The sequence below is a fragment of the Aspergillus caelatus genome, assembly GCF_009193585.1.
Source record: "Aspergillus caelatus strain CBS 763.97 unplaced genomic scaffold BDV27scaffold_50, whole genome shotgun sequence".
Classification (NCBI taxonomy): Eukaryota; Fungi; Ascomycota; class Eurotiomycetes; order Eurotiales; family Aspergillaceae; genus Aspergillus; species Aspergillus caelatus.
In genome coordinates this window covers 30898-57859 of record NW_022475313.1, presented here as the reverse complement: position 1 = coordinate 57859, position 26962 = coordinate 30898, and the positions used below count along the sequence as shown (strand labels likewise).

The window sequence follows — 26962 nt, the reverse complement described above, 5'->3', positions numbered from 1 at the left end:
GGGAAGGTAAAGACAGATGACATAATCCAGTCGACGATCGACACCAGACCCGAAGCGGCAAGTCTTGGCAGGGCTTTCACCCTAATTTTCAGCTTAGCGAGGCGTTAGCACCCGACTGCACTGGGCGGCCAACCTCAGCGCGAAATTTTGAGATCGAATTCGACCCGTCACGACAACTCGAGCGCCAGCGGCCTTACGAAACCGACAAGGTATGTTCTATACCGGGATGAGGGCTGTATCTTGTCGTTATTCTTGATACTAATTGGAATCCAGATGGTCCTCGCAAAGAAGCACGTCCCCATCGTCAAGAAGCGTATGTCAAAATCTTGCCTTCCTGTTTTCCAGTCCAGCACATCCACCACAGCCCAGGTCCCATGTATAGCAAGAGTGTCAGGGAAAGGAGGAATTCAGGAGGTTTCGCACGAAATTTTTCGATGAAAAACGGAGAATGATATCACTGTTCGAAGGGGGAAAAAAGTCAAGGGATTCGAGAACGACTTGGCAATCTCACGAAACACTTGGGAGATATACATCGGGACTTCTGGGACACAATCTATCACATATACACACTCGGGTTATTGAAAATATCGGGGAAAACTGACAAGGATTGCAATATACAGGCACCAAGACCTTCAAGCGCCACCAGTCGGACCGCTTCAAGTGTGTGCCTGAGTCATGGCGCAAGCCTAAGGGTATCGACTCCCGCGTCCGTAGACGCTTCAAGTCGAACATTCCCATGCCCTCCGTACGTTTTTCTTCTCCGTCCCAGTCTCGATCCGGAAGTGAAATATCACAGCGCGACCGGTGATCGAACTTCGATTCATACCACGGAACAATGAATACTGATATGGCTTGAATCGATAGATCGGCTATGGCTCCAACAAGAAGACCAAGCACATGATGCCCTCCGGCCACAAGGCTTTCCTCGTCCAGAACCCCAAGGACGTTGAGCTCCTTCTCATGCACAACCGCACCTACGCTGCTGAGTACGCCCACCCTGTCAACCAAACTATGCAAAGCAGAAAAGCGCATCAAACTAACATGTTGTAATTTGTAGGATCGGTCACGCCGTCTCCTCCCGCAAGCGCGTCGAGATCATCGCCAAGGCCAAGGCTCTCGGTGTCAAGGTTACCAACCCCAAGGGCCGTGTCACCACTGAGGCTTAAATGCTTTAGCCTAATTAAATCAACAATTAAAATCATTATACCAAAGCATTTTCAATTGGAGATGGGGATCTCTGGCAAAAGCTGCAAGGTGTCGCTTCGGTTTTCTTGTATGGTCGTGAATTGAAATGAATCATCTCGTGGCGATAACGAATTTCTCTTTATGTGCATGATTGGGTGGCTGGTACCAGCACTGGGATATAAAATAGAAATGGGGGCTGTTCCATTGCGATTCCCTTCCTCGGTCTTGTCCCTCTTGGTTGGGCGGTAGTGTTTGAGCGTAGGGCGTACTTGGATCCGGTTTTAGATGGGAATTCCGTTACTGGGTTCTGCTCTGTGTTGAGATCCGTAGAAGAGTCCGAGATCTGGTACCACTCTTGAGTACACGTTTATCCTCAGTACTTTTGAATCATGGTATCAGTATATTCATGCATCAATGTAAGGCCAGGTAACCACGACTCTACATATATACCAGCGGCGAATAATGCAGCCAAAAATCAAAGAACTCCTGACATCCATGCATACAGGTATCACGTAGTCGTAAACATCTAGTCTATGCAAATATAGGAGTGCAAAAATTCTAAGTCGACAAGGAAAGCTCGAGCAGGTCGCTATTGCTCTGCAGCTTCTCGCTATCCACCACTCCCACGCCCCGAACCAGGACATTTCCCTGACCCCTCTTCGGCTTGTCTTCATCCTCCATGCCCTCTGGCACAGTTCCATTCCCAATCACAATCTCTTCTTCCTCCGGTACTGGCTCCCAGTCAGGGACTGCCCGAGGGCCATCCATGCCTGACGGGGGAAGGGCCCAAGAAGGCATCTTGCTGCGGTACTTCCAGTCGCCATCATCCGAAGAGTAAGCAACGGCATGAAGGAAGATGCCCAGCTCGTGCACTCCAGGATCAGTATAGAGGTCCGTACCACAGACATCACACTGTTCGCCGGAAAGCCTCTCGCCCTTGCGCTTGTGGTACTCTACAAGAGCAGCCTCGTGCTCGCGGGACATGATGCCCTCGATGACGGAGGCCTCAGTACCCGGTGGCACAAGCGGTGCAGCAGTAAGATGAGTCCGGTACGAAACCGTATCCGAAACCTCAGTCTTGCCCATGTTATTCAAGCGCTCCATGATCTCAACATCCCGATCACCGTTATCCTCGCTCTTCCCCAGACCGGGCCCAAACACACGCCGATTCGAATAAATCGGATCATTCGTAATCGGGTGGCCAAGGAATTGAAGATGGACACGAATCTGGTGCGTCCGCCCTGTCAACGGCAAACAATGCACAATACTATATCCCTCTTCCTCGTTCGCATACGCAGGTGGCGGCGTCGCAGCCTGGTCCTCATTCGCCGCGGCCGGTTCGGGATCATGAGGGGGATAGTAAGCCAAACGGCGGAACTTCGTCTTCGCCGTCTTACCGGTGGCGCGGACACGGTTCAGGCCCAGCTTCGGACTAACCTGCATAATGGGCTGGTCGCAGACCACCACCCCGTCTGGGAACTTGCCCTTCACTCGAGTCACGTACTCCTTGTGCACGGTCCGCTCTTTAAGCCTGCTGGCTACCATCTCTGCTGCCTTGGGCTCTTTGGCGATGAACATCACGCCGGAGGTTAACCGATCCAGTCGATTGCAAGGCCGGGGCACCCAACCACCACCGCGCTCGGAGCGGAGGATCTCAATGACGGAGTTGTAATGGTACCGACCGGCGGAGTGGACAGGCACACCGGCCGGTTTGTCGATGACAATGAGACCATCGTCTTCGTGGATGATGCCGATCTCCTGGCTTGTGACGGGGGGTTCGTGTCGGTGCAGGGTATGCGAGATGACATCGCCATTCTTCACTTTCGTATTGGGCCCGGCTGGTTTACCATTAACGGCGACTTTCCCGGCTGCCAAAGCCTCTCTCTAGAGATGTAATCAGTCAACATGATCCAGCGTAGTTGTGATCCGGTGTGTTGGAACATACGTAGTACTCCGGTGGGCGATCGCGAAACTCGGAGATAAAGATGTCGACTAGTTCCCGACCCCTCCATCGCTCTTTGCAGAATGTGTTGTATGTGTAATGGTATGGACTGACGCGGCGAAATCCTCCCTCGAAGTAATAGGGGCCTGTCGGTGGTTCGCAGGGTGTTACAGCCACTTTGGGAGGTTCTTCGACAGGGTCCGGAGGAGGCACCTTGAGCGTTGTATCGACGGGTGTGAGAGCCATGGTGGGAGCAGGAATCCTGCCTTTTCGCACAAGGTAGGCGAGGATGCGAGGTGAGGGAGCCAAGTTAAAGAGTTAGGGAGGGTATCACGAGTTCATGGGCGGTGGTTTTGACTGAAGAAAAGTACTTTTACGTGGGGTCGGAGGGGCGTTCCTGAATTTCAAAAAAAAAAAAAAAAAGTTTATGTTTCTTGGCATTAATTTTATGCCCCAGTCATGGTACCAACCAAGATCGACATCCATTTAGCAAGAAGAATGAGTGGACAAAGAGTAGTCCTTATATATATTGAAAGAGGGGAAATACTTGGAAAGCCATAATAGGTGACAATCCCATGAAGAACAATACTTTGATTACGCTTGGTCTTAGTGTGTTCCCTAAAGCTGTACAGTACCATTTATATATTTATTAAGCTCATAGATCTCTAACTGTCATTGTAAATTGTATTATGGAATCCCATTGGGATAGAGTTGAAAACAGGTCATTAAAAGTAGATAGCACTTGTCATAATCTCGTCTATTGACCCCTCTTCAAGTTGACCATGACCTTAGAGACTCAAGTTGCTAACACCTATTGGCTATAGCTATGTACTATCCTTCAATGTATATTTGTAACTATCTGCATCCCTGGTCAAAAGGTTGTAATAGATTTTCAACGCAAAAAGCGTTAATTTACTGAAGAATGCGATAGATATGCCATCGAGGTGGTTCAATGCAAGAGATTTGGACACAAACACTCGACAAATATCCTGATATTGTTGAGCAAACAGTATTACCGTGGGTGAAAAGTTCATCTCCTACCACAATCGCCCACGGTACATGAGCTTTTCGGGGTCCTCTCCAAGATTAACTGTGGTGAATGGTCATGCCTTGGCGAAGGGATTCCCTGGATCAACGAAGTCAACGATTCATACTGTATGGGTTAACCTTATCAAAGAACTTTGTAAGAAAAGTATAATCTGTTCAACATGTCCCTCTCTCCTCTCTTTCACTTTAAACTTTTTTTTTTTCTTTTTTTCACTTGTTATTTCACGGATGTGTAGTGGGAATGGACTGCCTATTTCCCCTCGAGGATATTTCTATCTAGTTGTATGATTCGACTTTCGTTATACTGTTTCTCTACAACCTGTTTCAGGAACTAAGGAATGACAATAGCAGATTAATTACAATGAAATCGAATATTAGGCAATTGCCCTCTCTTTCTAGTCGCCATATCCAGCAGACACAGTCTCGTATAGACAGCCCCTAGTACTTTTCAATCTAGCCTCATACTCCCAGGGTACACCTAGAATGATTATTCCCGATCCCTATCAATCATATTTCAAGCACACTGCCTAATAGGAATCGGATACCCCCCAGGCCACGTCCACTGGCAAACCTGCGAACAGCAAGACGAAAAATGTAGACAAGGCCAACCATTTGAATGACAATGATCTTTCGTTCCCTTGGTACTGGCATTCGACGGAGCAGCAGTTTCCACACTCCGGCAATCTTTAACCTGGACGCAAGCACTATTGTTGGTATTTGGAGTATTGCTTTGCGACTGGAGAGTGATATTCCTGGTTGAGTTATGGTTCTGCGAGGTTTGATTGTGAACTTCAGCTCTGTGGTCGACCGATGCTGCTAACGTAGCAGTCGCGAAGATGATGATGGTGGTGAGGTAGAGGATGTGCATGGTGCTCTTAGTTTGCATCGTGTTTTTGGGTGTAGAGTCTTAGACAGTTTTGAATTGATGTGCTCGGCGAATGCTTGTTGGATTGGTCTTCTTCCTCGTAGCTATCAGGCTTGGACGGGATGAACTGGTAGTGAGGTGTAGATGACAGAGTATTGATGAATCTGTTTTGGGCGCCAATGATTCTAGATGAAATCTTGATCCGTGCTCTTTCTTGTACTTCATGACTTGACGATTGGTAGTAAATAGATATCTAATGATCCCAGCTGCTGAATTCCTAATAATGGGATGCGGTTGATACTCAAAGCGGCAAGTACGATCTGCAGTCCAGTACCCGTAATATGTCTAATGTATTGCACTTGACCATTCTCCTTCTACTGGAATGTCTATGTCAAATCTACTACTGAGTATATCGTAGATCATTGCAGGCGAGCCCAATTGTAGGTACAGAGTTCAGACTGGAAAGCTTCGGTACTGACAGCTCCTCATAGCTGTTTAGAATTAAGGAGCAGCACAAGACTTTGACAAACATAAAGCTCATACTACTCTCCATTTAAATCACAAGTGTGATAAAAACCATTCATACAAATAGCCTCTTGACCTTCCTTAGCTCGCCAAGGGCATTACCCATGATGCCACAGTTTGACCCATAAAAATCTCACACCATGTCCGGGTATACAGACTAAACGGCCACTAATGACCCTCCTTCACGTTTATCACCGATATAACCCTTATCAGATCCGCACTCTTCCCGTCCCCAAGACCTCCACCGAGTATCCTGGGTCTATTCCATCGCAGTGGATTAAGCACGATATAGACTATTGACAAGACCGCTGATCTATTCCTTATCAGGGAAAGCTCCGGCAAAAGCAACCTCGGCTGAATCCTTCCTCGGAAATAACATTTAATATGGACATCTCCATCTGAATCCGATAAGAATATATTCCGAGGACAACAAGCATATCAGTATCCCAGTCCGATAATCTTCACCCTCCTTAACCTCCATACTGTATTTCTCCATTAGCAGACCAGCACAAAGTACCAAAAAGAAAAATGGCCCCCAAAGAAATCGAAGCCAAGAAACGCCGTACCCGAAGCGACTACGTCTTCCACCAAGTATACCGAACAAGATGGTAAATACATACTTATCTCAGATTCAAACCAATGCCCCGAATAAATAATGAACAAAAAGGGAAATAGGTTTGATAACGATATGTACGCGCACCTCAATAACACCGTCTACGCAATGCTCTTCGACTCCATTGTCAACAGCTGGTTAATCGCCGAATGTGGCATGGACCCCTTCTCCATCAACAATAAGGGCTCGGATTCGTCAGCAAAGACCAACTCAGCGTCTCAGGTGGGTATCATGGTCAACTCGTACTGCGATTACTTTGCCTCGGTTGCTTTCCCCGATGTGCTGGACCTCGGACTTCGGGTTGCGAAGCTCGGTACATCGAGTGTTGTCTATGAAGTTGGGGTGTTTAAGCAGGGGGAGGAGGAGGTGAAGGTTGTTGGGGGGTATATGCATGTTTTTGTGGCGAGGGAGACGATGAGGCCGACTAAGGCGGGGATGGAGGAGAGGGTGAGGAAGGGATTGGAGAAGTTGGTTAAGAAGGATGGGAAGGAAGGGGCAAAATTGTAGAGGCTCTTTATTCTTTCTTCCTTCCTTTTTCTTTTTGCATTTCTTGTGAGATCTGTTTTAGGGTTTAGATTTGGGCTGCTCTCTCGTACAGTTGTTTTGGGGAGATTATGTGGCTGATGTGGAAATACCTTGACCGCCTCTTTCTCTACTATTGATATATTCGTGATCCGATAGGATGAAGTAACCGAAATAGAAGAGCCCTATACAATTAATATCCCTAATTATACCTTATGGACAAATTCTGGGAACGAGTGTATCAATATCGCGTCGAATCTTGTTGACGAGATAAGCCATACCCTACTACTAGTACTTACCCGGGAAGCCCTTGCATGGAAAACACCGCGGGCATTTACCAATCACATGGTCTGCAGAAAGGTCCTCACCTGCAAGTGATGGATGGTACCATGCATATCCAATCGAACACTGTTGCTGCAACTAAAGGGTACCCACTTCTTGCTGCAGACGATAAGTATCTTTAGGGTTGGTTCCGCCTAAATTTCAACATACACACAGAGAATGAATATTGATTGAGAAGTATTGTACTCCACTGTCATATTGTATCAATGTCTATCAAACCACTATTAAACTCCTGTCCAAGTCTGTTGTCCTTGAACCACGTTCTAACCGAAAGAATCATCACGGCCAATATCTATCGTGATGACATGTAACCACATGTCGCATAACAATAAGGAAACAAGTAGGTCTATCTAACTTTTTTTTATAACCAAAACACCATCGCTGTGTAAAACAAATAGTCGTAACAGTCGAGCCATCAAGCAAGTTCATAGGTATAACAAAAGTGGAAATAATGAATCGCTTGTACGCTCGCTTTCAACAATTCAAGAATAGAAACTGCCTTTCTTAGCCTGCCAACCAATATTCTGCAGGAGCCAGCTGCAGAACAGAATCCATCATGGTTGGATGGTGAGAAACCCTGTAAAGAGGCCCGGAACCGTCAGGGCGCTAACCATCGGGATGGGTTATTCATGAAGCCGCAATCAGCCCAGCTTGCTTGGGACGATGCTAGCACGGGAAACATTCGTGCTGTCAGGGAACAGTACTCGGCGCATGGTTTGCGTTTCCGAGTCGTAATACCATTTTTGATAGGGTCCCGGAATGAATTTTCCCTTGGCATCCCATCCGGCAACCCAGGTGTCTCCATCATCAAGACGGAAGAAGAGATATCTTTCCGGCTTAGCACCTTCATGGACGGTCACTGAATGCCAGCGGCATCTGTCCTCCAGTTCATACTCGAACATGTATCGGTGGAGGATGCGGCAGTAAACGACTGGGACAGGAACTTTTTCGTCGTACTCATTACCATCTTTGTAAACTAGGTGCCATCCACGACCTGGGATGTATTTGTAGATGCCTGGGACAGGAGATTCCCAGTGTTCTTCCTTATGGATAGACCCTTGGATGCGCTCTCCACGTTGAAACCAGTACGTGGGGCAGAAGACAGTTCGGAGGCAGAGGAACAGGTTGGGCGCCATGATGGGTCGTAATAATGATGTGAGATGCTCGTTGACGATGTTGTAAGACGGATGATTTCACCTGGATAGGTGAGGGTTGAAGAGGCAAGATAGCTGAAAAATACACACAAAACTGAAACGCTTAATTGCGGGAAAATGGAAAGCGTTGCGATCAAGAAAGAACGAGAAGACGGATGGTTTATATGTCGACGTCCATCTTGAAAAACACAAGTAAAAACAACTCGAGTTGAAAGGATAATTTAAAGTGAAGAGGTTGTCAGGCCCAATTGAAAATCGGTTATAGCTCCTTCGAGCGCAGTGGCGTTAATCCGTCGGGATTATTGATAAAGGTACAGTTGGATGGTTCCCACAGAACAGGAAGATGAGCCGCGAGACACGTAACGATGCGGTGTGCACTATATATGCGTCCCGCGATGAGCTAGGCCTATGCGTAGTTGCACAGGGTGATTTCGGGAAAGGGCGACGGCCGTTTGATGAGACAGGTGTCTTTGAAAGGAGACAGATAAGGTCAAGGATGATGCAAGAGGCCGGGATACACGACTATGTGGTGCGGCGGTGGGAGATGCACGGTGCACACAGAAGCTGTCGGTTCTTATTGCTCAGAGGAAGCGCATGGTAGCAGGCTTGCATCTAAGTGGACGATAGGAGGAAGCAGCATGTTAAAAGGAATTCGTTGTGTAGGAAACTACAAGGAACACGCCGGGAAGATCACAAGGAACAGCTTTAAAAATGATGGTGGGAAAGTGGGATGTGGGTGCCTGACAACCAGGGGCGGTCTGAGATCAGCTGTGGCTAGAAAAAATTTTCTGATATTGCAGGCTAGACCCTAAGCAAGTACGCGGGTCCATCGGTGGTACTCCGTAGGAGTAAGTTCTTAGTTGTAACTCTTTGCAAGGCTGCAACGGCAAACTCAAAACTCTGCGCGCGGGTAACCCGAGACCCACCGGTCCACACCCGGAGGATATTTTTATAAATTTTTAATGGTGTGTGTGTGGTGAACTGTCGAATATCATTTACTTCAATTGTCATAGGTTCCGCCATTGGTCTCAGCTGTGTCCTTTTATTTCATGACTCAATTGCTTGGCAGTCGACAATATTGCTAACAATTACATGATCGGCGCCAGACAGTTGAGAAACTGGTGATGTCGCGTCCACCTCCTGGCTTGGTTCCCGGGTGGATATGGTTCGAGACCACCGCCATCTTCAGACACCCGTTCTTGGCTTTACGCATTGGTAAGCTATCAAACTTTTCTTGCTTTCTTGCTTTCTTTCTCGCTCTCCTTATACTCTTTGTTTTAGTTCTCTGGGCGGCTTTCTTGTAGGTATCGGGTGGATTCGTAGATGATATAGACCGGGTCAAATCCCCCAGCCATGTGCGTGTTATCTAGCGCTGAATTGGTGGGATTGGCTGGTAACTCAAACTCAGGGCGCTCGGTTCACTCGCCAGGATTCTAGTCCCAGTCAAATTCTTTCATTAGCCATTTGTTGGAAGTGACGAGATATGGCCCATGGCCATAACTTGGGGGGATTCGGGAAAGCAAGAAACGCAAAATAGTCACCGCTCTTAGGGCCTTGGCAATTCTGCGAACTCTGACCGGAATAACTGTGACTATCTCCATCATTGTGGGACTGATATTCCAAGACTTAATTAGTATGCAGAGCGCCGGCGAAACATGTCTGCCTACTCGAAAACTGTAGGATGTCGCTGCCACTACGGAGTAGATTCAACACTATCGTTTCCGTAGGTAGGGGTGGTTAAGGTGGTTTCACAGAAATAAGTCAGCCAATAAACAAGCAGCTGAAAAGGGTGGTATTAGTAGCGAATGTTCGTGATCATGAAGATGGCATGTCAAGAGGGGAAGTCAAAGGGAGGGGGTCTAATCCCATGACTGGCACTTCTCCAGTACGACTACTAAAATGGAACACTAACCAACTCTCTAAGTTACTACTAGTACTCTCTCACTCTCCGACCTCAACTTCTCCAACCTTCCCCTTTCGGCACGACTCTCTCCTGAGACTGAGTCCGTGCCACCGTTACTAGGCAAATCATTCTGTTTCTAAATGGCCTGACTCTACTATGTCTATCGAAGTAGCCACTACAGACTATTGTACAGTACGGTACCGGGATCTCGGGTAAGGTCGAATTTCTCCGTGAATCAGTTGTGATCGATGCCACTGTCAGTTCGGTCCTGAGAAATCCCGACCGAATAATGGAATTCTATACGGAGAACACACCTCCGGGACAGCCGAAAAATTGCGAAAGAGCCTTGTTATGGGTATTTCAAATCATTACAGCTCCTTACATCGGTGGTATCTAGATTCATCCTTCAATGATTGTGCCGAGGGTTCTCATATCGCTGGGCGAGTCGTTGGTATTTTACCGCGTCTCGGAGGACCATACCATCACTCAACTGTGTCGTTTCCCGCCTGAACAGTTCCTGCCATGGAGTTTGACTTTCCGGCACATCATAGCCCCCCTGGGCTTCTAGTGTCTTCCTCCGCTTTTCCAGCTCCTCCGTGGAAACAAGGATGTCAACGCGCCGTTTGTTTAGATCAACACGGAGTCTGTCCCCATCTTGAAGAAGGGCTAAATTCCCACCCGCTGCTGCCTCGGGACTAGCATTCAGGATAGATGGCGAGCCGGAAGTTCCCGATTGTCGCCCGTCTCCAATGCACGGAAGCGATTTGACCCCTTGACGTAAGAGCCGTCCAGGTGGGTGCATGTTGACAACCTCGGCGGCACCTGGGTATCCCAATGGGCCGGCACCGCGCATCACCAGGATACTTCTGTCGTCGATGGGGGTGGAAGCGTCCTCAAGTCGGTGATGATAATCCTCCGGTCCATCAAATACTACAACTGTACCTTCAAAGGCATTTGGGTCCTCGGGATTCTCCAAGAACTTTTGTCGGAAAGGCTCCGATATAACACATGTCTTCATGATGGCAGACTGGAACAGACTGCCTCGAAGATGGAGAAAACCTGCATCTCCAAGAAGTGGCTCGTTATACGGCTTGATCATTCGACGGTCCCAGGTATGTTTGTCCCGGACATTCTGGGCTACTGTGTAACCATTGCATGTTAAAGCATCCGGGTTCAGCTTCCTGGCGTCTAGCAACTCCGCCATAATCGCGGGTAGCCCACCCGCCCGATAGTATTCCTCTCCCAAGAGCTCACCGGCCGGTTGCATGTTCAGCAGTAGTGGAATATGAAATCCGAGTCGGTCCCAATCATCTAGTGAAACTTCTACCCCAATATGTTTGGCGATGGCGTTGATATGGATGGGGGCATTAGTACTGCCGCCAATAGCAGTATTAACTACAATGACGTTCTCGAAAGCCTCCCGAGTCATAATATCGCTGGGCTTCCGATCGGAATGAACCATTTCAACAATACGCAAACCTGTTTCGTAAGCACATTGACCACGCTCACGATACGGAGCCGGTATGGCAGCCGATCCAGGTAGTGCCATTCCAAGCGCTTCTGCCAAAGCATTCATAGTTGATGCTGTTCCCATCGTGTTACAATGTCCCACTGATGGTGCACTTTTACATCGTCAGTGAATGGGCTTCCATAGTTATCGATGGACATACCCTCTGGACACATAGTCAATGAATTCCTCCTTGTTGATCTCACCTGCCGCATACATCTCTCTACCCTTCCACACTACCATGCCGGACCCCGCCAGGTCGTTCTTCACGTAACCGTTAAGCATTGGGCCGACATTCAAGCATATTGCTGGGATATTCTTCGAACAAACGTCAATTATATGAGCAAATGAGCGGGGATACGGGGAATCACGCACCACTGTAGCCGCGGCCATCAGAGCGGCGGGAGTAGTCTTGTCGCAGCCCGTCAGGAGCACTACACCGTCCAAGGGATATCCGAAGAGAATCTCTACCAGACCCAGATACGACAGATTTCGGTCGATACAGGCGGTGGGTCTCCTGCTACTCTCTTGAATAGGATGCGTGGGGAACTCGAAAGCAATCCCTCCGGCGGACCTAATGCCTTCTCGGACCCGTTTCACCAGCTCTAGGTGATGGCGATTGCATGGAGACAAGTCGGATCCGGACTGTGCTATTCCTATTATTGGTTTACCGGACATCAGTTCTTCCCGGGTGATGCCATAGTTGAGGTACCGCTCAATGTAGAGGGCCATCATGCCTGGGTCGCTCTCGCAATTAAACCAGTTGGCCGACCGTAACTTCCGGGGCCTTGATGCATTAGCATTTGGCCGGCCATCTTGCATTGATGCCAGAGTTTTCTCAAGCTCCACTGTGCGCCTTCGAAGGGCAAGCAGTTCACTCTCACAGTCCTCAATGTTCACTGGTGGTCGGCTGCCCCCGTCACTGCAGGAGCAGCCCTCACACGAGGTGCGTGACTGACACGACATGGTCGGGAGAAAATCTGGGATAATGCGACACTCGATCGTATATTATTTATGATCAGTCGGTACTAGATCGCGGGCTAGAAGGCCATTAGCCACTTTCGTTCTGCGATTCTCTTTACTGAAATCTCAATATGGCTATATGTCTTCCTGTGTGATTACCTTTGCCTAATTATCTTCGCTTTTACGGATGGTAAAAATAACCTGGAGAAAGACGAACTGTTGTGAGATTAAATAATCTTCTCCGGTATCACATCAAATGCGGGACACAATCAATGCCGAACAATCCCGGACAATCTCCGACATCCACAGCCGTATTAATGCCGAAACCAGGGTTGCAAGAGATGACGGGAGATCGGGTGGCGGGAATGCAGGACCATTTAAATAAGGACCGCGCAAGAACCCCCATCATATCCCCATTCTTCGGGTCAAAAAGCTGGGATGAATTCTCGGTACGTGTTGGTCGATTGTGGGGGCAAATGATGGAGACCCATCAATTGCTCTTCTACCCCACGCTAGTATCATAAAGCATCGCATGGGGGTGCATCAAATCTGCTGTGTCCATTAATCCCATCCAGACATCACGTTTATAAATTACTTCCGGAGTCATGTATCCCGGCCGCAGATTAGCATGATATTATGTTCAACTTGCAACTCTAGTTGCTGTTATTCGGCGAGTCACTACGGTGGGCCGAAGCTATTACATACTCCATACACGTTCAGTATCGAATTGCATGATAGCGAAATGCTTATTGCAACTTATTGAGGATCAACAACGAAATCAAGTTTCAGGAAGCCATTTTTTCCATTGTCATTCGACGCGAATCGTTAACATTCCCTTCTCCACATAATGCTTTCGCCCTGTGCATTATAGAATCAGATTTCCCATTTTGGGGGGGGGGCTATCCTACGATACTGGACTTGCTAACACTTGTGCAGCCATTGTCGAAAGTATATATAGGTCTCAGTTATGTCGGTGCTGTTACACCAAATTATGTCTATTGCCTTCGAAAGGTTGACAATATGACTTTAAAATACCACACGTCGGTCGGTAATCACACCAAAGACACAAGCATCTTGGGTCATCTTCTTCCGCGCTTTATGAATAGCGCCTAGAATATTCATATGCATAAGTTTCCTAGCGACTTACTCATTATATGCCAAGCAGCGGTTACAAGCAGGAATATACCAGGCCAGGCTTTGAAAACCACCAGACCCACCCCTTCATCTTTCTCACTGTCATACCACAGAGTATAGCCAGCGATAACTAGCACTTCCTTCTGCCAGAGTTTATAGCCTAGTGTAGACTGTAAGCCAACTCTCGGACACAGTTTCAAAGAAAGAAGCGATAGTTTCAACAACTCTGTTTCGGCTGCAGCGCAAGCAGCGGGCATCGTCATTAGCTGTACGTGATGAAACTCCTCTACAAGGCCGATGTTGAGCAGCTAGGTATTGCTTAAGTTTAGCAAATCTGGGTAAATTTTCACTATACCATATAGTGACTAACGCGGCATCTGAGCAACATTCACGGACATGTCTTGGTCCTTTCACGTCTTCCCACGGTATCCAGTCTCCTGGTGCCTCGTGAGCTGTCAACACTAATCGCGAGTAGAAACTGTCGATAGGCGATTGCTCGATGTAATACTTCTCCTCTCCTACCTCTAATACCCTCTTGATTTCTCTTTCTAGTAGAATATCATAAAGTCCGAGTGCCAGAACGCATGTCAGGTAGTACCTGTTGGGCCTGTTCAGGAACTCAATCTACGACCTCTCTCCTATCGTTCGAGGCTATTGCAACATTGTTGGGCTAGATAAAGCTCCTGAGGAGACTGAGCAAGATATGCCACACATCTTTGTAATGTTCTTGAATGATAGACTTGATATATACTCACACCGTGGATGCCATAGCAACGAATTGTAGACAAGAAAAAAAGGAAAAAAGATTAGTTACAAATCACCAAGAAAGTCATTGGTCATGGGTCCATCCCACACTTTCCCCCCACGGGGGCGACTGATCAGGGCTCCAGAAAGTGGAGCTTAAGGACCCTTTAAAAGCATCGGATGACGGCATTCCGTGAAGCTGAGTTGGTCTATGTATTCTAATACTACCATGCATTATTCACGCCCTGAAAATATGGTAACAACAACAACGGTCATAAGTCAATACGGATAATTTTTTCCCACTTTGTTCATAACAAGTGTTTTCCCGTGAACGCCCATGATGCCAGAGAAGAGTTGGCCCAAATGCATCCAACAGATCTATTCATCAACGAATGCACAAAACGGCAAAGGTATAATTGCAAGAAAGAAAGGAAATTTGGCCTCTACTGGGCCGCACATTGAGCTGGTTCACCTTCATCGTCATCATCTTCCCATGCAGAGCCACCATGAGCGTCCTTAGCACCAAATTCATCCAGGTCACCCTTGGGATCATAGTCGACTTCGTCTACAGTGTCGGTCTGAATCGGAGCCTCGGGCTTGGGCAACAGCTCCTTGAGTTTCTCCAGGACCTCAGGACTAGGTTTCCAGCTCTGGTCGGGGAACTTGATGTTGACGACTAGGTACAGATTACCGCGTTCGTCGCCGCGCTTCATGGGCATACCTTCTCCAGGAACCTTAAGGACCTGTCCTGGGGACAGAACATCGCCCGGCTTCTTGGGGTGTTGTAGTTCAATGCCCCGGCCGTCAAGGTGCTTGACCACGACTCGAGAAAAGCCGGTCAAGGCTTCAGCCACTGTAACATCAATGGTAGCGGTCAAATCTGACCCAGCCCTTCTGAAAACGGCATGGTCTTCTTCCACAATGTGGAATACGATATCACCGGGTTCTTGTCCTGGGACTTGGTCGGCTTCCCCTTCAAGAATGATCTTATCCCCTTCCCTGCACAATAGGTTAGCGTCTGACTGGGTCCTCTTGATGGCTTGCATAGCTCACCTTGCTCCTCGAGGAACGTAGATCTCCAGGATCTTCCTCTCCTCCGTAGTCTTCTTTCCTTTACACTTCTTACACTTGTCCTTGGGGCTAAAGAATTCGCCCTCTCCGTTGCAGGTTGAGCAAGGCACGGTGGACGTGGTAAGGAACTGTCCCATCTGATTCAAGACCTGCTTGACACCTGTAAACGTCATTCGTCAGCCAATCCAATCTTCGTTTGCGCCAAGCGTCCATTTCCCATACCTTGTCCGCCGCAAGTAGCACACTTCTTAGCCTGCGCCTTCTCCTTGCCTCCCTTGCCCTGACACAAACTGCAAATCACATTCTTCGTACTCGCAAACTTCACAGTCTTGCCCTTGTACAGATCTTCCAACTTAACCTCATACTTCTGCTCCTCGTTCGGGCTCCTCCGTGGTTTATTCGCGCGCGGTCCTCCGGGCATACCGCCCATTCCAGGCATACCGCCCATGCCACCCATGCCACCGAACATCTGCGCCAGGATATCATCTAGGTCGGGGCCTGCGCCCATACCGGGTTCTCCAGACCCGTTAAAGGCGCCCATTCCGTGTGTGTCATATAAATGACGCTTGTCTTCGTCGTAGAGGATATCGTAAGCTTCCTGGACGGCCTTGAATCTGATCTCGGCTTCTTCACGTTCGGCCTCGGGGACTTTGTCAGGGTGATTTGCGAGCGCAGCCTATCGTTGGTTTGATATGTCAGTAGTTATGGAGGGCGATCAGGACTAAGGTGCAGTACCTTGCGATAAGCCTTGCGGATCTCATCTTTGCTGGCGCTGTTGGCGATTCCGAGGACCTCTAATCGAAGGAATAGTGTTAATTATTTCCATCATGACTTCGTGCAACACAAGGATGTAGAATCAAGGTCTATACCGTAGAGGTCAACTTCAGCTTGAGACACTGCGTTAGAGAGTAAGTCAGCAAGGCCAGCAATGAAAGGCTGAGAGGGGAACGATCACATACTTTGAGCGGCGGCTGCGGAGAGGGTCCCCGACTGTTGGATAAAAATGAGACTGAACTGAACCCAAAAGAAAGGTGAAAGACAAGTGAAATATGTCTCTGAGAAAACACTATCTCAAGAGACCCCTGAAGAAAATTAAAGGACGGCAAAGGGAAGCCCGGAGGTGTTTGTTGATTGTAAGCGGCAAATGGGGATTAAGCTGATAAAATTAATAAAATTCAGTCCGCCTTTTCTAAACTTTACTTTTTTTTCCCCAGTCGGAGTCTCGCCGCAAACCTCCGATGGTTCACAGGAACACCTCCCCATCCAACCATTCACCATCGCTCTTGCCCTGGATTATTTCCCCATAATCGGGCCCTCTTTCGCGACCATGAGGCGTCCTCATCCTGTGTTATTTGCCCGTCGTCCGTGGATCTGCACCCAGTGCAGCAGAGCCCGTTACTCCTCCGTTGCATCCAGCAAGACTATACGCGCCGGCAACAAAAAGACGAATTTGCCTGATTTCCCCGCGAGAACCCGATTCGCGCCATCGCCAACCGGATATCTTCATCTAGGGTCCCTGCGGACGGCCTTGTTCAACTATCTTTTGGCTAAGCGGACAGGAGGACAGTTTCTGCTACGAATTGAGGATACCGATCAGGTGCGGCGTTAGAACACTTTATCGGTCGATCGCGGAGGCTGATGGACGAATGGATATAGAAACGCACTATTCCCGATGCTGAACAGAGGCTTTATGAGGATCTCCAATGGGCTGGGCTGCAATGGGACGAAGGTTGGCATTCGTTCGGAAACACAAAGTTGCTCGGAAGTTGACGTGCAGTTTGTAGGTCCTAATGTTGGCGGTCCCTACGGCCCGTATAGACAGGTGAGGCTCTCCAATACGCTTATCGATCTATCCCCAAAGAACGCTATACTAAGTGGTTTGTCTGCAGTCCGAGAGAACAGCCATCTATCGTACCCACGCTCATGATCTGATAAACAATGGACACGCATACCGATGCTTTTGCTCTGCGGATCGACTCGATGCGTTCGCAAGACATCGTAGTCAAGCCGGACTACCCCCTGGTTACGATAGAAAATGTGTGGAGATATCAGCCGAGGAATCCGAAGACAGGGCAGCCAAGGGAGAGGCGCATGTGGTTCGGCTGAAGGTGGAAGGATATCCCATGTTCGAGGACATTGTTTATGGGAAGACCGGCCAGAACCGCTCGCCAAACAAGCTGGACTTGATTGATCGGGTGTACGACGACCCCATCTTGATCAAATCGGACGGACATCCGACCTACCATCTCGCCAATGTGGTTGATGATCATCTCATGAAGATTACCCATGTTATCCGAGGCACTGTGAGTTCCTAGGAGATTATCTCGGAAGTGACTTGCTAATCTACTCGATTACAGGAATGGATGCCCTCTACCCCTCTGCATGTCGCTTTGTACAATGCTTTCAAGTGGACGCCGCCCCGTTTCGGCCATGTACCTCTTCTGGTGGACAAGTCTGGGCAGAAGCTTAGCAAGCGGAATGCCGACATTGATCTTACCTCTTTCAAGGATACGCAGGGAGTGTTCGCCGCTACCCTGGTAAACTTTGCCGCTCTGTTAGGCTGGTCGCACACTCAAAAGTCAGACATCTTCAGCCTTGAAGAGCTGGAGCAAATTGTATGTTCGGCACTTTTTTCAAGTTCTTAAGGCGCTACGGAACAGGCATTTAACTCATTTTTAGTTTAACCTCAAAATCACTAAAGGTAACACTGTTGTTGCCTTTGAGAAGCTTTGGTTCCTACAGAAGGCGCACGCACAGCGCTTTGCCACAAACGGTGGTTCCGAGTTTGAAGAGATGGTTTCCAGAGTCTCTAGGGCTGTGGAGGAGACATGCCCTTCACAACAACTGTACGGCCCCTTCCATTCAGCTCCATTATGCCCGAGTCTGACACGTAAACTATAGCGCACCGATCCTTCAATCTCGCTCCCTAGCGGAGTATCTTCCTCCTCTCCTCCGTGCAGACGCCAAATCTTACACGAATGCATCAGAGTTCGTCCAGCGCAACTCCACTTTCTTCGCCACTACTCTTAATAGACCCCCGTATACCCCAGCTACTTCCTCCAGCAAGTCCCCATCCCAAGCTGTCCCCATGACAGCCCTCCACACAGCTGCAGCAGCCCTCAGCCTTGTCCCGGAAGCCCACTGGACCATTGAAACTCACAAATACAATATCACCTCCTACGATGGTGCCTCCTCCATCCTCCCTGAAGAATCAGACGCGGGCACTTACGGATCAACCGAGGAAGCGGAAAAGGCCCGAGTCGCTGCCGACAAGACTTTCAAGAAAGAGCTTTACCACTATCTACGATGGGCACTGTCTGCCTCCGCACCGGGACCAGGTATCCCTGAAGCTATGGTGATTCTGGGCCGTGCCGAGTCTTTGCGACGACTTGAAGAGGCGCGGCAGATGACTATGGGCTTGGTGAATGAGTCCGCAGGACCAACTAGGGTGGCGAAGGGCGCCAAATCTAGTGAAAATCAGGACAAAACCTGGATGGGTTCACTTGCTCCTAAGTCATAATTCCCGTCTTTGTATGATTTATTCGATCTGATGTATACTACATGTACAATTCTTTTCCAGAGAATTACTGTAAATTAGCTCTATTCAATGAAGGGTCTACTTCATTCCCACGTCGATAACCATTCCATATCTTCGTAAGATTAGTCCACAAATACGCTTCTCAATTTCCTAACCTTCCTACTTTGTTCCTGCTACCTTGTCCTCCAAATTATATGTTCAATATAGGTTAAACATACAAAACATTAGAATATTAAGGTATCCAGATGATTCATAATTGAATACTACATTCTTGATAACCCTATAACAGAAGAGAGGCCAAACAGTCATTATTTCCCAAGGCTAACCCTACCATAGGGACCAATCAACGTGAACGACTTCACCGGGGACCTCACACGCAGATTACATATTCCCATATTGAAAGTAGTATCTCTATTACCATGTCGAACAGCACTCTAAACAGAGTCCCTATAATAGATAGAATGCTTCAAGGATATCAGGGGATCAAAATCGAGAAAAGAAGTGTAGGGCATGTGCTGAAACATACCCTTTTAGCTGATTAAGTGTAATTCTTCCCCTTCTTGTGCATCTAGTCAGCAAATGATACAACTAACATTGTATAGGAAGCAGAAAAGCACGAAGAAGTATATGACGTGGTCTTGCATAGTAAATATCTTACGACAAGACCATCTGTCGGGGCGTAGCATTTTTTCGCCACAAAGGCTGCGTGGCAGTTTCACAGGGCCAAAGACCTTAAGGACAAGAGTCTCATGAAGGATACCGATCTTACCGAGCTATTAACTCGATAATGAAGGTATCCTTTTTATGAAGCGGCAACACGTTGTGCCAGGTGCTGGTTACATTCAAGAGGCCTTGTGAATCTACTTACCCTGTCCGATGATATCGGAGCTTTTCAAGTCTGTCCATAATAATCGAAGCCACCAAGGCCTTGACAAGTGTCTTAATGCGCTAGATTGTATAGCTATTCATTGCGAGACGCCATCTTGCCAATCATCAGAATTGGAAGAACAATCGCTAGGATATCCTGGTAGCCGAGAACCATCATGTATGGCAAAATGTGTGGGACCAGTCATCTTGCAAGAGCAATGGACCCACACGACTCCCTTAGTCTATACCTACATGTGCTATTGCCGGCACTCCTTGAGTGGTCAGGTTCTCACCTCTTGATGCTCTGAGAATCAAAGCAACCCCCAGATTGTCTTCTCTTCCATTGCTATACTGAAAAGCCTACCCCCTATCGATTATTTAACACTTTTACTCCTAAACGGTATGCATAAGGAACACTCCATGGTGCCTGCTCCGGGCTCTTTGTAAACGAGGACCTATACCTACCCAATATCGCTGTTGACATCTCACCTTGCGAGCGCTTCCACTACTCGTTACTTCCCTCGTTATCCTATCTTACGATAACAGCTCCGTCTAAGCTGCTTACCCCAGGATCCCCAGACTAGGACTATACTCTAAGAACACATTACAAAGCTGTGAAGCGTCACGTCCATACCTCAATGCCCCCGTGTGCAAATACAATCATGGACATCCTGCGGACGCCGATATGATAGTAGTCAATCGCGGATAAGTCGAGCGCCACGCGGTAAACACCAGGGATACTTACTTATATCACCCTACTCTTTATGGATGGCCCCCAGCGAACACAAAGCTATCCGATGCCTGGACATTTATAGCAATATTATTTGCCACAGTCAAGGGCAAAGTCTATGAATGGCCAGCAGATTTCGAAGCGAATAGTAACCTCTGGAAATGCAGAGTTCCAGTCGGGCAGCTAGTAGTTATCGACCCCAATGATAAACAGTGGGTCGAAGTTTTACAAGTGCTAGTATGCCTTCATCAGTGCGAAACAAGCAAAGATATACTCGTAGTTATGCAACTATTATCCTAGGAGCGGATACCAATATGGTCGAGAGTGTTGTCCATGATACGGAGGTTACATGTTATCTACTTTCTAATAAGCACCTTAGTTTCCTGTACCCATATACCTGATCCTTTTAAAAGTGCTTTGTAGAGTGTTCCTGCTTTTTAGGCTTTTCCCCATGCGTAGTCATATATTACTGAAGCCGACATTCTAAACTTAGCTCCATGGATAGCTATGTCAGCCCCTTTTAGTGTCTGCTTAAAATTAAATAGCTTTTTAAATCTGGCTTCTAGCTTCTTCAGCTAACGACTTTGATACTGCCACTGTAACACCTGACATACCGGGTATATACTTCCCAATAAGAACAAGAATCATGAACGGGATCCACCGCCCATGGCTTGCAATACACAGTGAGGTTATCGCAGAAATCGAACGTCTCTTAGCTCAGTTCCCCGAGAATTAACTGGTCACTCACTTGGTGGCTCGTTGACATACCTCGCCTATATAGTCCTCCAGCAAAACTTCCCCGGTAACAATATCACTGGTTATGCTCTAGCAGCGTTTCCTATTGGCAACCAGGAATTTGCAGATCTTGGAGCTATACAAAGAGGCGACATGTTTCGAGGAAATAGCAAGGGTGATGGCACACCTGTGGGTTATTATCTTTACTTTTGTCAACTTCCAGAAACTGTACAAGCGCGAAGTTATACCAATATCTACAGAATATGAACGCTGGCAAGCCATGGAATTTCAAGCACTATGGTATAGTAAGACTTCGCCCTGCCTAGAGTATAGGTTATCCTACTTACATTATCAAGGAATACTATAGTGATGGTTCAAGAGAAGGAACTATCCAATGTCGCGGAAATCAGGATCAAGGTTGCTCGGCAGGGAACGGGCTTCATATCGCGACATTGACTCATTTTAATAGCTTTGGTGTCGAAATTGGTATATTGGGTTTGAACTCTGGGTGCAATTAGGCACTGTCACATTGAAATTTTTCCAATCGAACATTCAGTTATGCTGCCTTTCTCATAAATTGTGTTTGCCCTCAAAAGGCCTTGAATGCTACATCGTCTTGCATTTTTCTTCCAGCTTCTGAAGAACAATATGGGACAGTCCATCGATATGTCCGGCCCCCATGATCTCTGGGATCCCCATCTCGATCTGGAATGCTCGTTGGATCCAAATACGCATCTCAGTCATAACTAGGGAATCCAGATCGACTTGATGAAAGGGCTGTTGAAGCCCTATGCTGTCGCCACCTGTGGAAAACGATTTCAATATTCGTACAATATCCTGGTGAACAATGCCTAAGGCTGTCGGTGTACCAAGAAACTCCGGGTCTTCGAATGCTTTTCTTAACAGTGTGGGTATCTCACTGAAGTCACTGGTGTTTCCACATTTTTCTATCCCTTTGGAAAATAACAGCCTCATTCGTATATCCCGGTCGCAGAGTATAGTTGGACGATGCGGGTCATTCGCGGGCGATAACCCAATAGCCATCTGGCTCATACTAGCCCGTTCGCTCTGCTGGGTGAGTGAGAGATGAATCGCTTGGAGCAATTCATGCTCTGTAATAACTTTATAACCCTGAAATGCCGTCTTTAAGGCTTGGCTGTTTTGGATGCTTTCTGAGACATATCCTACATCCCCGACTACCCCGATATCGATGACTGACGCTGGGAGTCCAAGAGAGTGGCGGTACCGAACAAATGCATCCATGAACACATTAGCAGCCGCATAGTTAGCTTGACCACGCTGTCCTAGGATCCCGGATATTGAACTGAAAAGTAGGTAAAATTCGAGACCTTCAACCTGCCTCAGAGCATGATGTAGGTTCCACGTGCCAGTCAATTTTGCTTCTAGTGCAGTACGCCATTCGTTGTGAGTCATCTGTGGAAATGATTTATCCTAAATCTTGAGTTAGTTGCTTGAAAGATAGATCGTGTTATGCTCATTCTAACAAATTATGCGAGACAGCAAGAGTTCACAGAATGCCGAGAGACGAGCAGAATGAGAAGACTACCTAGGGAACCCGTACCTTGAGAGACATTGCCATATGAAAGATTCCTTTCAAGGGATAGACGCAGCTCTGAAGAGCCTTCTGTACATCCTTCCCGCACTGCCACACTCCCTTGCACAACGGTACAGCGACAGCCCTGTGCCTCTAACTCGGATATGAAATTAGCGTTCCTAGTAGACCTAGACAGGTATACTATTTCACGCGCTCCATTGTCAACCATGCACCGGGACATAGAGCGGCCGATTCCACCAAGCCCTCCAGTTATCAGGTAGGACGCTTGAGGGGAGAACTGGTATAGCTGAGCATCTGGCGAAGTTGGGAGGGCTTCTGGGTTCTCTGGCATTTGGATAAGAACCTTTCCGATGTGCTCTCCTTTCTGCATATGACGGAAAGCCTGTTCTACTTCAGTCGCGGGAAAGAACCGAATCGGCCGGATTGGTTCAACAAGCCCTTGTTGAATGTACTTTAACCCGTCGGTGACCACCCTATTCGTAATGATTAGCACTGGCCCTGTCCGATGGCACGAGGAGAACCTACTGCGAGTAAACTTCTGGATGCTCCAACAAGACCTTGTCCAGGCTGACACAGATAAAAGACCTATTTTCTAGAAAAGACGCCAGGCTCAAAGAACCATGACCCATAAGATCTCTTTTCCCAATTTCAATCATTTTTCCAAACGGTGCAACACATCTCCAGGATGCATGCAGTAGCTCTCCTGCTAGGGAATCCAAAACGACGTCAACTCCTCTGCCTTTCGTTGCTTTCATCAGATCAACCTCAAACGATTGACTATGAGGGTTAAAGATTCTGTCTATTGGAATTCCGAATCGGTTGTTCAGATATTCCGCTTTAGTGTCACTCCTTACTGTCGCATATATCTCCGCACCTTGCATCTCGCTAATAGCTATTGCTGCAAGGCCCACACCGCCGCAGGCTGAATGTAGCAGTATAGTCTGAAATAGTTAGCTTTTCAGGTGTTAAACACAGAGGGCTCGGGCTCTGTATATTCTCATATTCTCACCTGTCCTTTCCGCAGGCTTCCCTGGTATAAAAGACCTAGAATAACAGTTCCGTAAACGCAAGGGAAGGCCGCGGCATCCGGGAGGCTCATGCTGTCAGGAATTGGGATACATGCATGAGACAGCACGACTACTCTCGTGGAGAAAAGCCCTTCTTGGGCCATGACGATGACCCTTTGGCCAATGTGATGCGGAGAGGAGGGTCCAGTCTACCGGATAATGCCAGATGCCTCAAAGCCTACTTCGACATTTTCTCCAAAGGTTCCCAGAGCTTCTAAAACATCCTAAGCAAAACAAGATTGGTCAGATTTCCCATCGAATCAGGTCATGAGCATCAAATAAGATCTGCTTTGTATCACCTACCTTGAAATTAAGCGCACTATAATGGATATCCACTAATACATCAGCTCCTTGTGGCTCCTTGCGCCAGTCAGACGCCCAGTGCAGAGTGCTCAAATCGCCAGGGACTCCAATTGATAATTTTCTGATATCCTTGGACCTTCGGTTTTCTGAATGGCATTCGGACGCGTCTGATGGATGATAACGGCTAATGTGGGTTTTGCCGTCTTGGTAGGCAAACTCGAACTCCCTGGCTTCCTTAGTATGATCTTTAGCCGCCAGTGTCTTTGTATACACCAGTAGCAGTGCCTCTAGAAAACCATCATCGAAAGTGTCTGCCTCAAGTGTAGCTAGATCTATTCCAAGTTCGTTTCTCACCGTGCGAGCAATACCGAGACCAAGAGCATACCGAGGGTCTGAGCAGCTCATTTGAACAGTCCGCGTTACCCAAAGATCCCTGCAGATTCGGCTCTCTCAAGAATGTTCTTGAATTCTTGCCGTCTGGACTCTGACATATCGTCAAAAAATGCATCTTCAATATCTATAAGTGAGATGATTGGTTTCTTGCTTGGTACGTGCTCTGTCTGATTCAACTCTGACAGTTGGATGGTGTACCCAGCTCGCGAAAACCGGTCTTTGACCCTCTGCACCATGTTACCTTCTTTGCCGAGACACAGAACCTTAATCTCGGGTGCGATATTAGGTTGCTGCATCTTCGTTGCAGTGATGATTGCACTTGAATAGAATGGTCTGTCCTGATCATAGACCACTATATCTGTGCCAGTGAATCCAGTGTTCCTCAGCTCTCGATCCCATCTTTCTGGAGTAACATAAGGCTCTTGAGCACGGTTGTCATTCTCTCCTACCCACCAGCCCGGAAAGGTGCCCTAACAGATGAGCTCAGCCAGCTGCTTTTTAAAACAAGCTCATAGGGATTAGGTGAAAATAGGCCTACCATGACGTAATTAATATAACGCATCACTAAATCTGTTAGACCAATGTCCTATCCTTTGACCTTAGACCCTAATGATATCAACCCACCTGGGCAGAGCTCTACGATGAGCAGCTTTCCACCTGGCTTTAAAAGTTTGTAGACGTTTCTCAGTGTCTCTGATAACGAGGGCGTTGCGTGTAAAACCTTCAGTGAATTAGTAACAGCGAGGTTAACTCTGGGCAACTGGGACTTACGTTTGACGCTGTGATCACATCATACTCATCTGCAGCAAATCCTTGGGAGAGAGGATCCTGACTTATGTCCAGAGGCAAGAATTCAAGGTTTGGGAAATCACGGAATCGTTCTTGGGCGGCAGGGAAGAATCCCGGAGATATATCTGTGTAGGTATATTTTGAATATAGATAAGTTCCGGATGAGCAGCTCAGTGATTTGAGACCATGCTCCGTGAAGCCTCCGGTCCCACTCCCAATCTCGAGTACCTTCATCCCCGGGGCCGTGTATCCTAGTGTTGGGAAAAGCGAGGAGCAGTCGAAAGTCTGTTGAATTCCGCTGTACAAGTCCTTTAACCCATCGTCGGCGTATAAAAGCTCTATAGAGCTAATCTTGCCTGTAAGAAATGGTATGATGTTGCGGAAGACTCGGAGAAGTAAGTCATACTTCCATGTCTCCATTTTGCCTGTAACAGTAGCTATATGTTCTTCGATAAGACATAAACTGGTAATGGAATCACTATTTGCCCAGCTCATCGCCCTGGGGATTAAGGAAGACCCTTGTAGCTTTAATCTGTCTGCCTCGATCTGTAACCAGTTGGCGAAACGTTACGTGTACAGCAGGTTGGGAGGCTTCAAGACTGACTTCACCTGTGCATGGTCGACCTACGACCCTCCTCTGTAGGAGGAAATGGTGAACTTATACCATTGTGAATTCTCGAAGTCTGTAAGCGCGGCAATGTTGAAGCTTGTAACCATGTCAACCACTGTCTCATCTGATAGAACCAGAGGTTCCTTGCTAAGGAGATGTCTGATTGTATAGGACATAGAGCCATATATTTGCCTGATAGCTTCATCCACAGCTGCTATGTATCCGGCACAGGGAAATATGATGCTATTCTGAATTTTATGGTCCTGGATCCAAGATGCACTTCGAAGAGACAGTCGATTTCGCCACACCGGATTGGAGGATGTAGATTCCGGCACACGAGAGCCTAGAATCTCATGATGTGGAAACTGTAGGAGTCACCAGTTCCGTGCCACGTGGCTTTCACTCCAGAAAATCTGCTCATGGTTCCATTTGTATGAAGGGATATCTGTCAGGACATTTCCTGTCCCATTGATAGCGAGAAGATCAACGGGGATTGACTGTAAGTGTAGATGACCTACAGCCCTGAACAACCCTGTTACGGGACTGGTTTCTCTAATGACTGTTGGAATGTAAACGTTGGTATTATCTTTCGATCTGCTGATTTCTCGCAGAGGAGCGGAAAGGACTGAATGGGGACCAATCTCGAGAAAGACGACGTTCTCATCATTGGGTGAGGCTTTCAACATCTTCAGGACCGCCCCGTGAAATCGGACAGGGGACTCCAGATTTTGACGCCAATATGCTGGACCAAATGTAATTCCATTTGTCTGTACCTCTTGCTTGACACTTGAAAAGAGTGGCCTTATGGGAGCTTCCCGTGCCTCAATCGAGCCCAAC

General features: G+C 47.6%; 11 protein-coding genes across 11 annotated transcripts; 5 read left to right on the top strand and 6 right to left on the bottom strand.

Moving 5' to 3' along the window:
- Positions 1 to 38: 38 nt before the first annotated feature.
- Positions 39 to 643, top strand: BDV27DRAFT_125193 (uncharacterized protein). The gene is made up of 2 exons (XM_032066271.1): positions 39 to 209; positions 274 to 643. Exon 2 carries the CDS (start codon positions 274 to 276, stop codon positions 436 to 438), a length of 165 nt encoding a protein of 54 aa, XP_031929571.1. The 5' UTR covers positions 39 to 209; the 3' UTR covers positions 439 to 643.
- Positions 644 to 1623: 980 nt separating this feature from the next.
- Positions 1624 to 3490, bottom strand: BDV27DRAFT_90791 (pseudouridine synthase). The gene is made up of 2 exons (XM_032077924.1): positions 3131 to 3490; positions 1624 to 3069 (listed from the first exon to the last, which is right to left on the bottom strand). The coding sequence occupies exons 1-2, from the start codon at positions 3371 to 3373 to the stop codon at positions 1744 to 1746; spliced, it is 1569 nt and encodes a 522-aa protein (XP_031929570.1). The 5' UTR covers positions 3374 to 3490; the 3' UTR covers positions 1624 to 1743.
- Positions 3491 to 5908: 2418 nt separating this feature from the next.
- On the top strand, positions 5909 to 6897 carry BDV27DRAFT_125191 (acyl-CoA thioesterase). Its single transcript, XM_032066270.1, has 2 exons — positions 5909 to 6172; positions 6240 to 6897. The coding sequence occupies exons 1-2, from the start codon at positions 6093 to 6095 to the stop codon at positions 6682 to 6684; spliced, it is 525 nt and encodes a 174-aa protein (XP_031929569.1). The 5' UTR covers positions 5909 to 6092; the 3' UTR covers positions 6685 to 6897.
- Positions 6898 to 7188: 291 nt separating this feature from the next.
- BDV27DRAFT_90772 (uncharacterized protein) lies at positions 7189 to 8448 on the bottom strand. The gene has a single exon (XM_032077923.1). It carries the CDS (start codon positions 8175 to 8177, stop codon positions 7683 to 7685), a length of 495 nt encoding a protein of 164 aa, XP_031929568.1. The 5' UTR covers positions 8178 to 8448; the 3' UTR covers positions 7189 to 7682.
- Positions 8449 to 9222: 774 nt separating this feature from the next.
- BDV27DRAFT_125187 (uncharacterized protein) lies at positions 9223 to 10044 on the top strand. The gene has a single exon (XM_032066268.1). The coding sequence runs from the start codon at positions 9320 to 9322 to the stop codon at positions 9497 to 9499; it is 180 nt and encodes a 59-aa protein (XP_031929566.1). The 5' UTR covers positions 9223 to 9319; the 3' UTR covers positions 9500 to 10044.
- BDV27DRAFT_125188 (uncharacterized protein) lies at positions 9223 to 10044 on the top strand. Its single transcript, XM_032066269.1, has 2 exons — positions 9223 to 9628; positions 9737 to 10044. Exons 1-2 carry the CDS (start codon positions 9549 to 9551, stop codon positions 9873 to 9875), a joined length of 219 nt encoding a protein of 72 aa, XP_031929567.1. The 5' UTR covers positions 9223 to 9548; the 3' UTR covers positions 9876 to 10044.
- Positions 10045 to 10504: 460 nt separating this feature from the next.
- BDV27DRAFT_143573 (IlvD/Edd family dehydratase) lies at positions 10505 to 12571 on the bottom strand (the record flags this gene model as incomplete). The annotated part of the gene is made up of 3 exons (XM_032070125.1): positions 10505 to 11720; positions 11769 to 11923; positions 11981 to 12571. 3 exons carry the CDS (start codon positions 12569 to 12571, stop codon positions 10505 to 10507), a joined length of 1962 nt encoding a protein of 653 aa, XP_031929565.1.
- A 1877-nt stretch (positions 12572 to 14448) lies between these two features.
- BDV27DRAFT_125184 (putative DnaJ domain protein (Mas5)) lies at positions 14449 to 16647 on the bottom strand. Its single transcript, XM_032066267.1, has 6 exons — positions 16477 to 16647; positions 16387 to 16413; positions 16253 to 16311; positions 15740 to 16193; positions 15500 to 15677; positions 14449 to 15445 (listed from the first exon to the last, which is right to left on the bottom strand). Coding segments are annotated over exons 1-6 (1275 nt in total). The 5' UTR covers positions 16478 to 16647; the 3' UTR covers positions 14449 to 14889.
- Positions 16648 to 16765: 118 nt separating this feature from the next.
- Positions 16766 to 19148, top strand: BDV27DRAFT_125183 (glutamate--tRNA ligase MSE1). The gene is made up of 7 exons (XM_032066266.1): positions 16766 to 17114; positions 17174 to 17246; positions 17302 to 17339; positions 17407 to 17820; positions 17875 to 18132; positions 18197 to 18363; positions 18419 to 19148. The coding sequence occupies exons 1-7, from the start codon at positions 16845 to 16847 to the stop codon at positions 19035 to 19037; spliced, it is 1839 nt and encodes a 612-aa protein (XP_031929563.1). The 5' UTR covers positions 16766 to 16844; the 3' UTR covers positions 19038 to 19148.
- A 2845-nt stretch (positions 19149 to 21993) lies between these two features.
- Positions 21994 to 24134, bottom strand: BDV27DRAFT_155868 (type I polyketide synthase; the record flags this gene model as incomplete). Its single annotated transcript, XM_032072226.1, has 4 exons — positions 21994 to 22839; positions 22920 to 23436; positions 23489 to 23904; positions 23973 to 24134. The coding sequence occupies 4 exons, from the start codon at positions 24132 to 24134 to the stop codon at positions 21994 to 21996; spliced, it is 1941 nt and encodes a 646-aa protein (XP_031929562.1).
- A 45-nt stretch (positions 24135 to 24179) lies between these two features.
- Positions 24180 to 25935, bottom strand: BDV27DRAFT_155867 (S-adenosyl-L-methionine-dependent methyltransferase; the record flags this gene model as incomplete). The annotated part of the gene is made up of 6 exons (XM_032072225.1): positions 24180 to 24254; positions 24334 to 24766; positions 24823 to 25196; positions 25265 to 25290; positions 25351 to 25447; positions 25498 to 25935. The coding sequence occupies 6 exons, from the start codon at positions 25933 to 25935 to the stop codon at positions 24180 to 24182; spliced, it is 1443 nt and encodes a 480-aa protein (XP_031929561.1).
- Positions 25936 to 26962: the final 1027 nt, after the last annotated feature.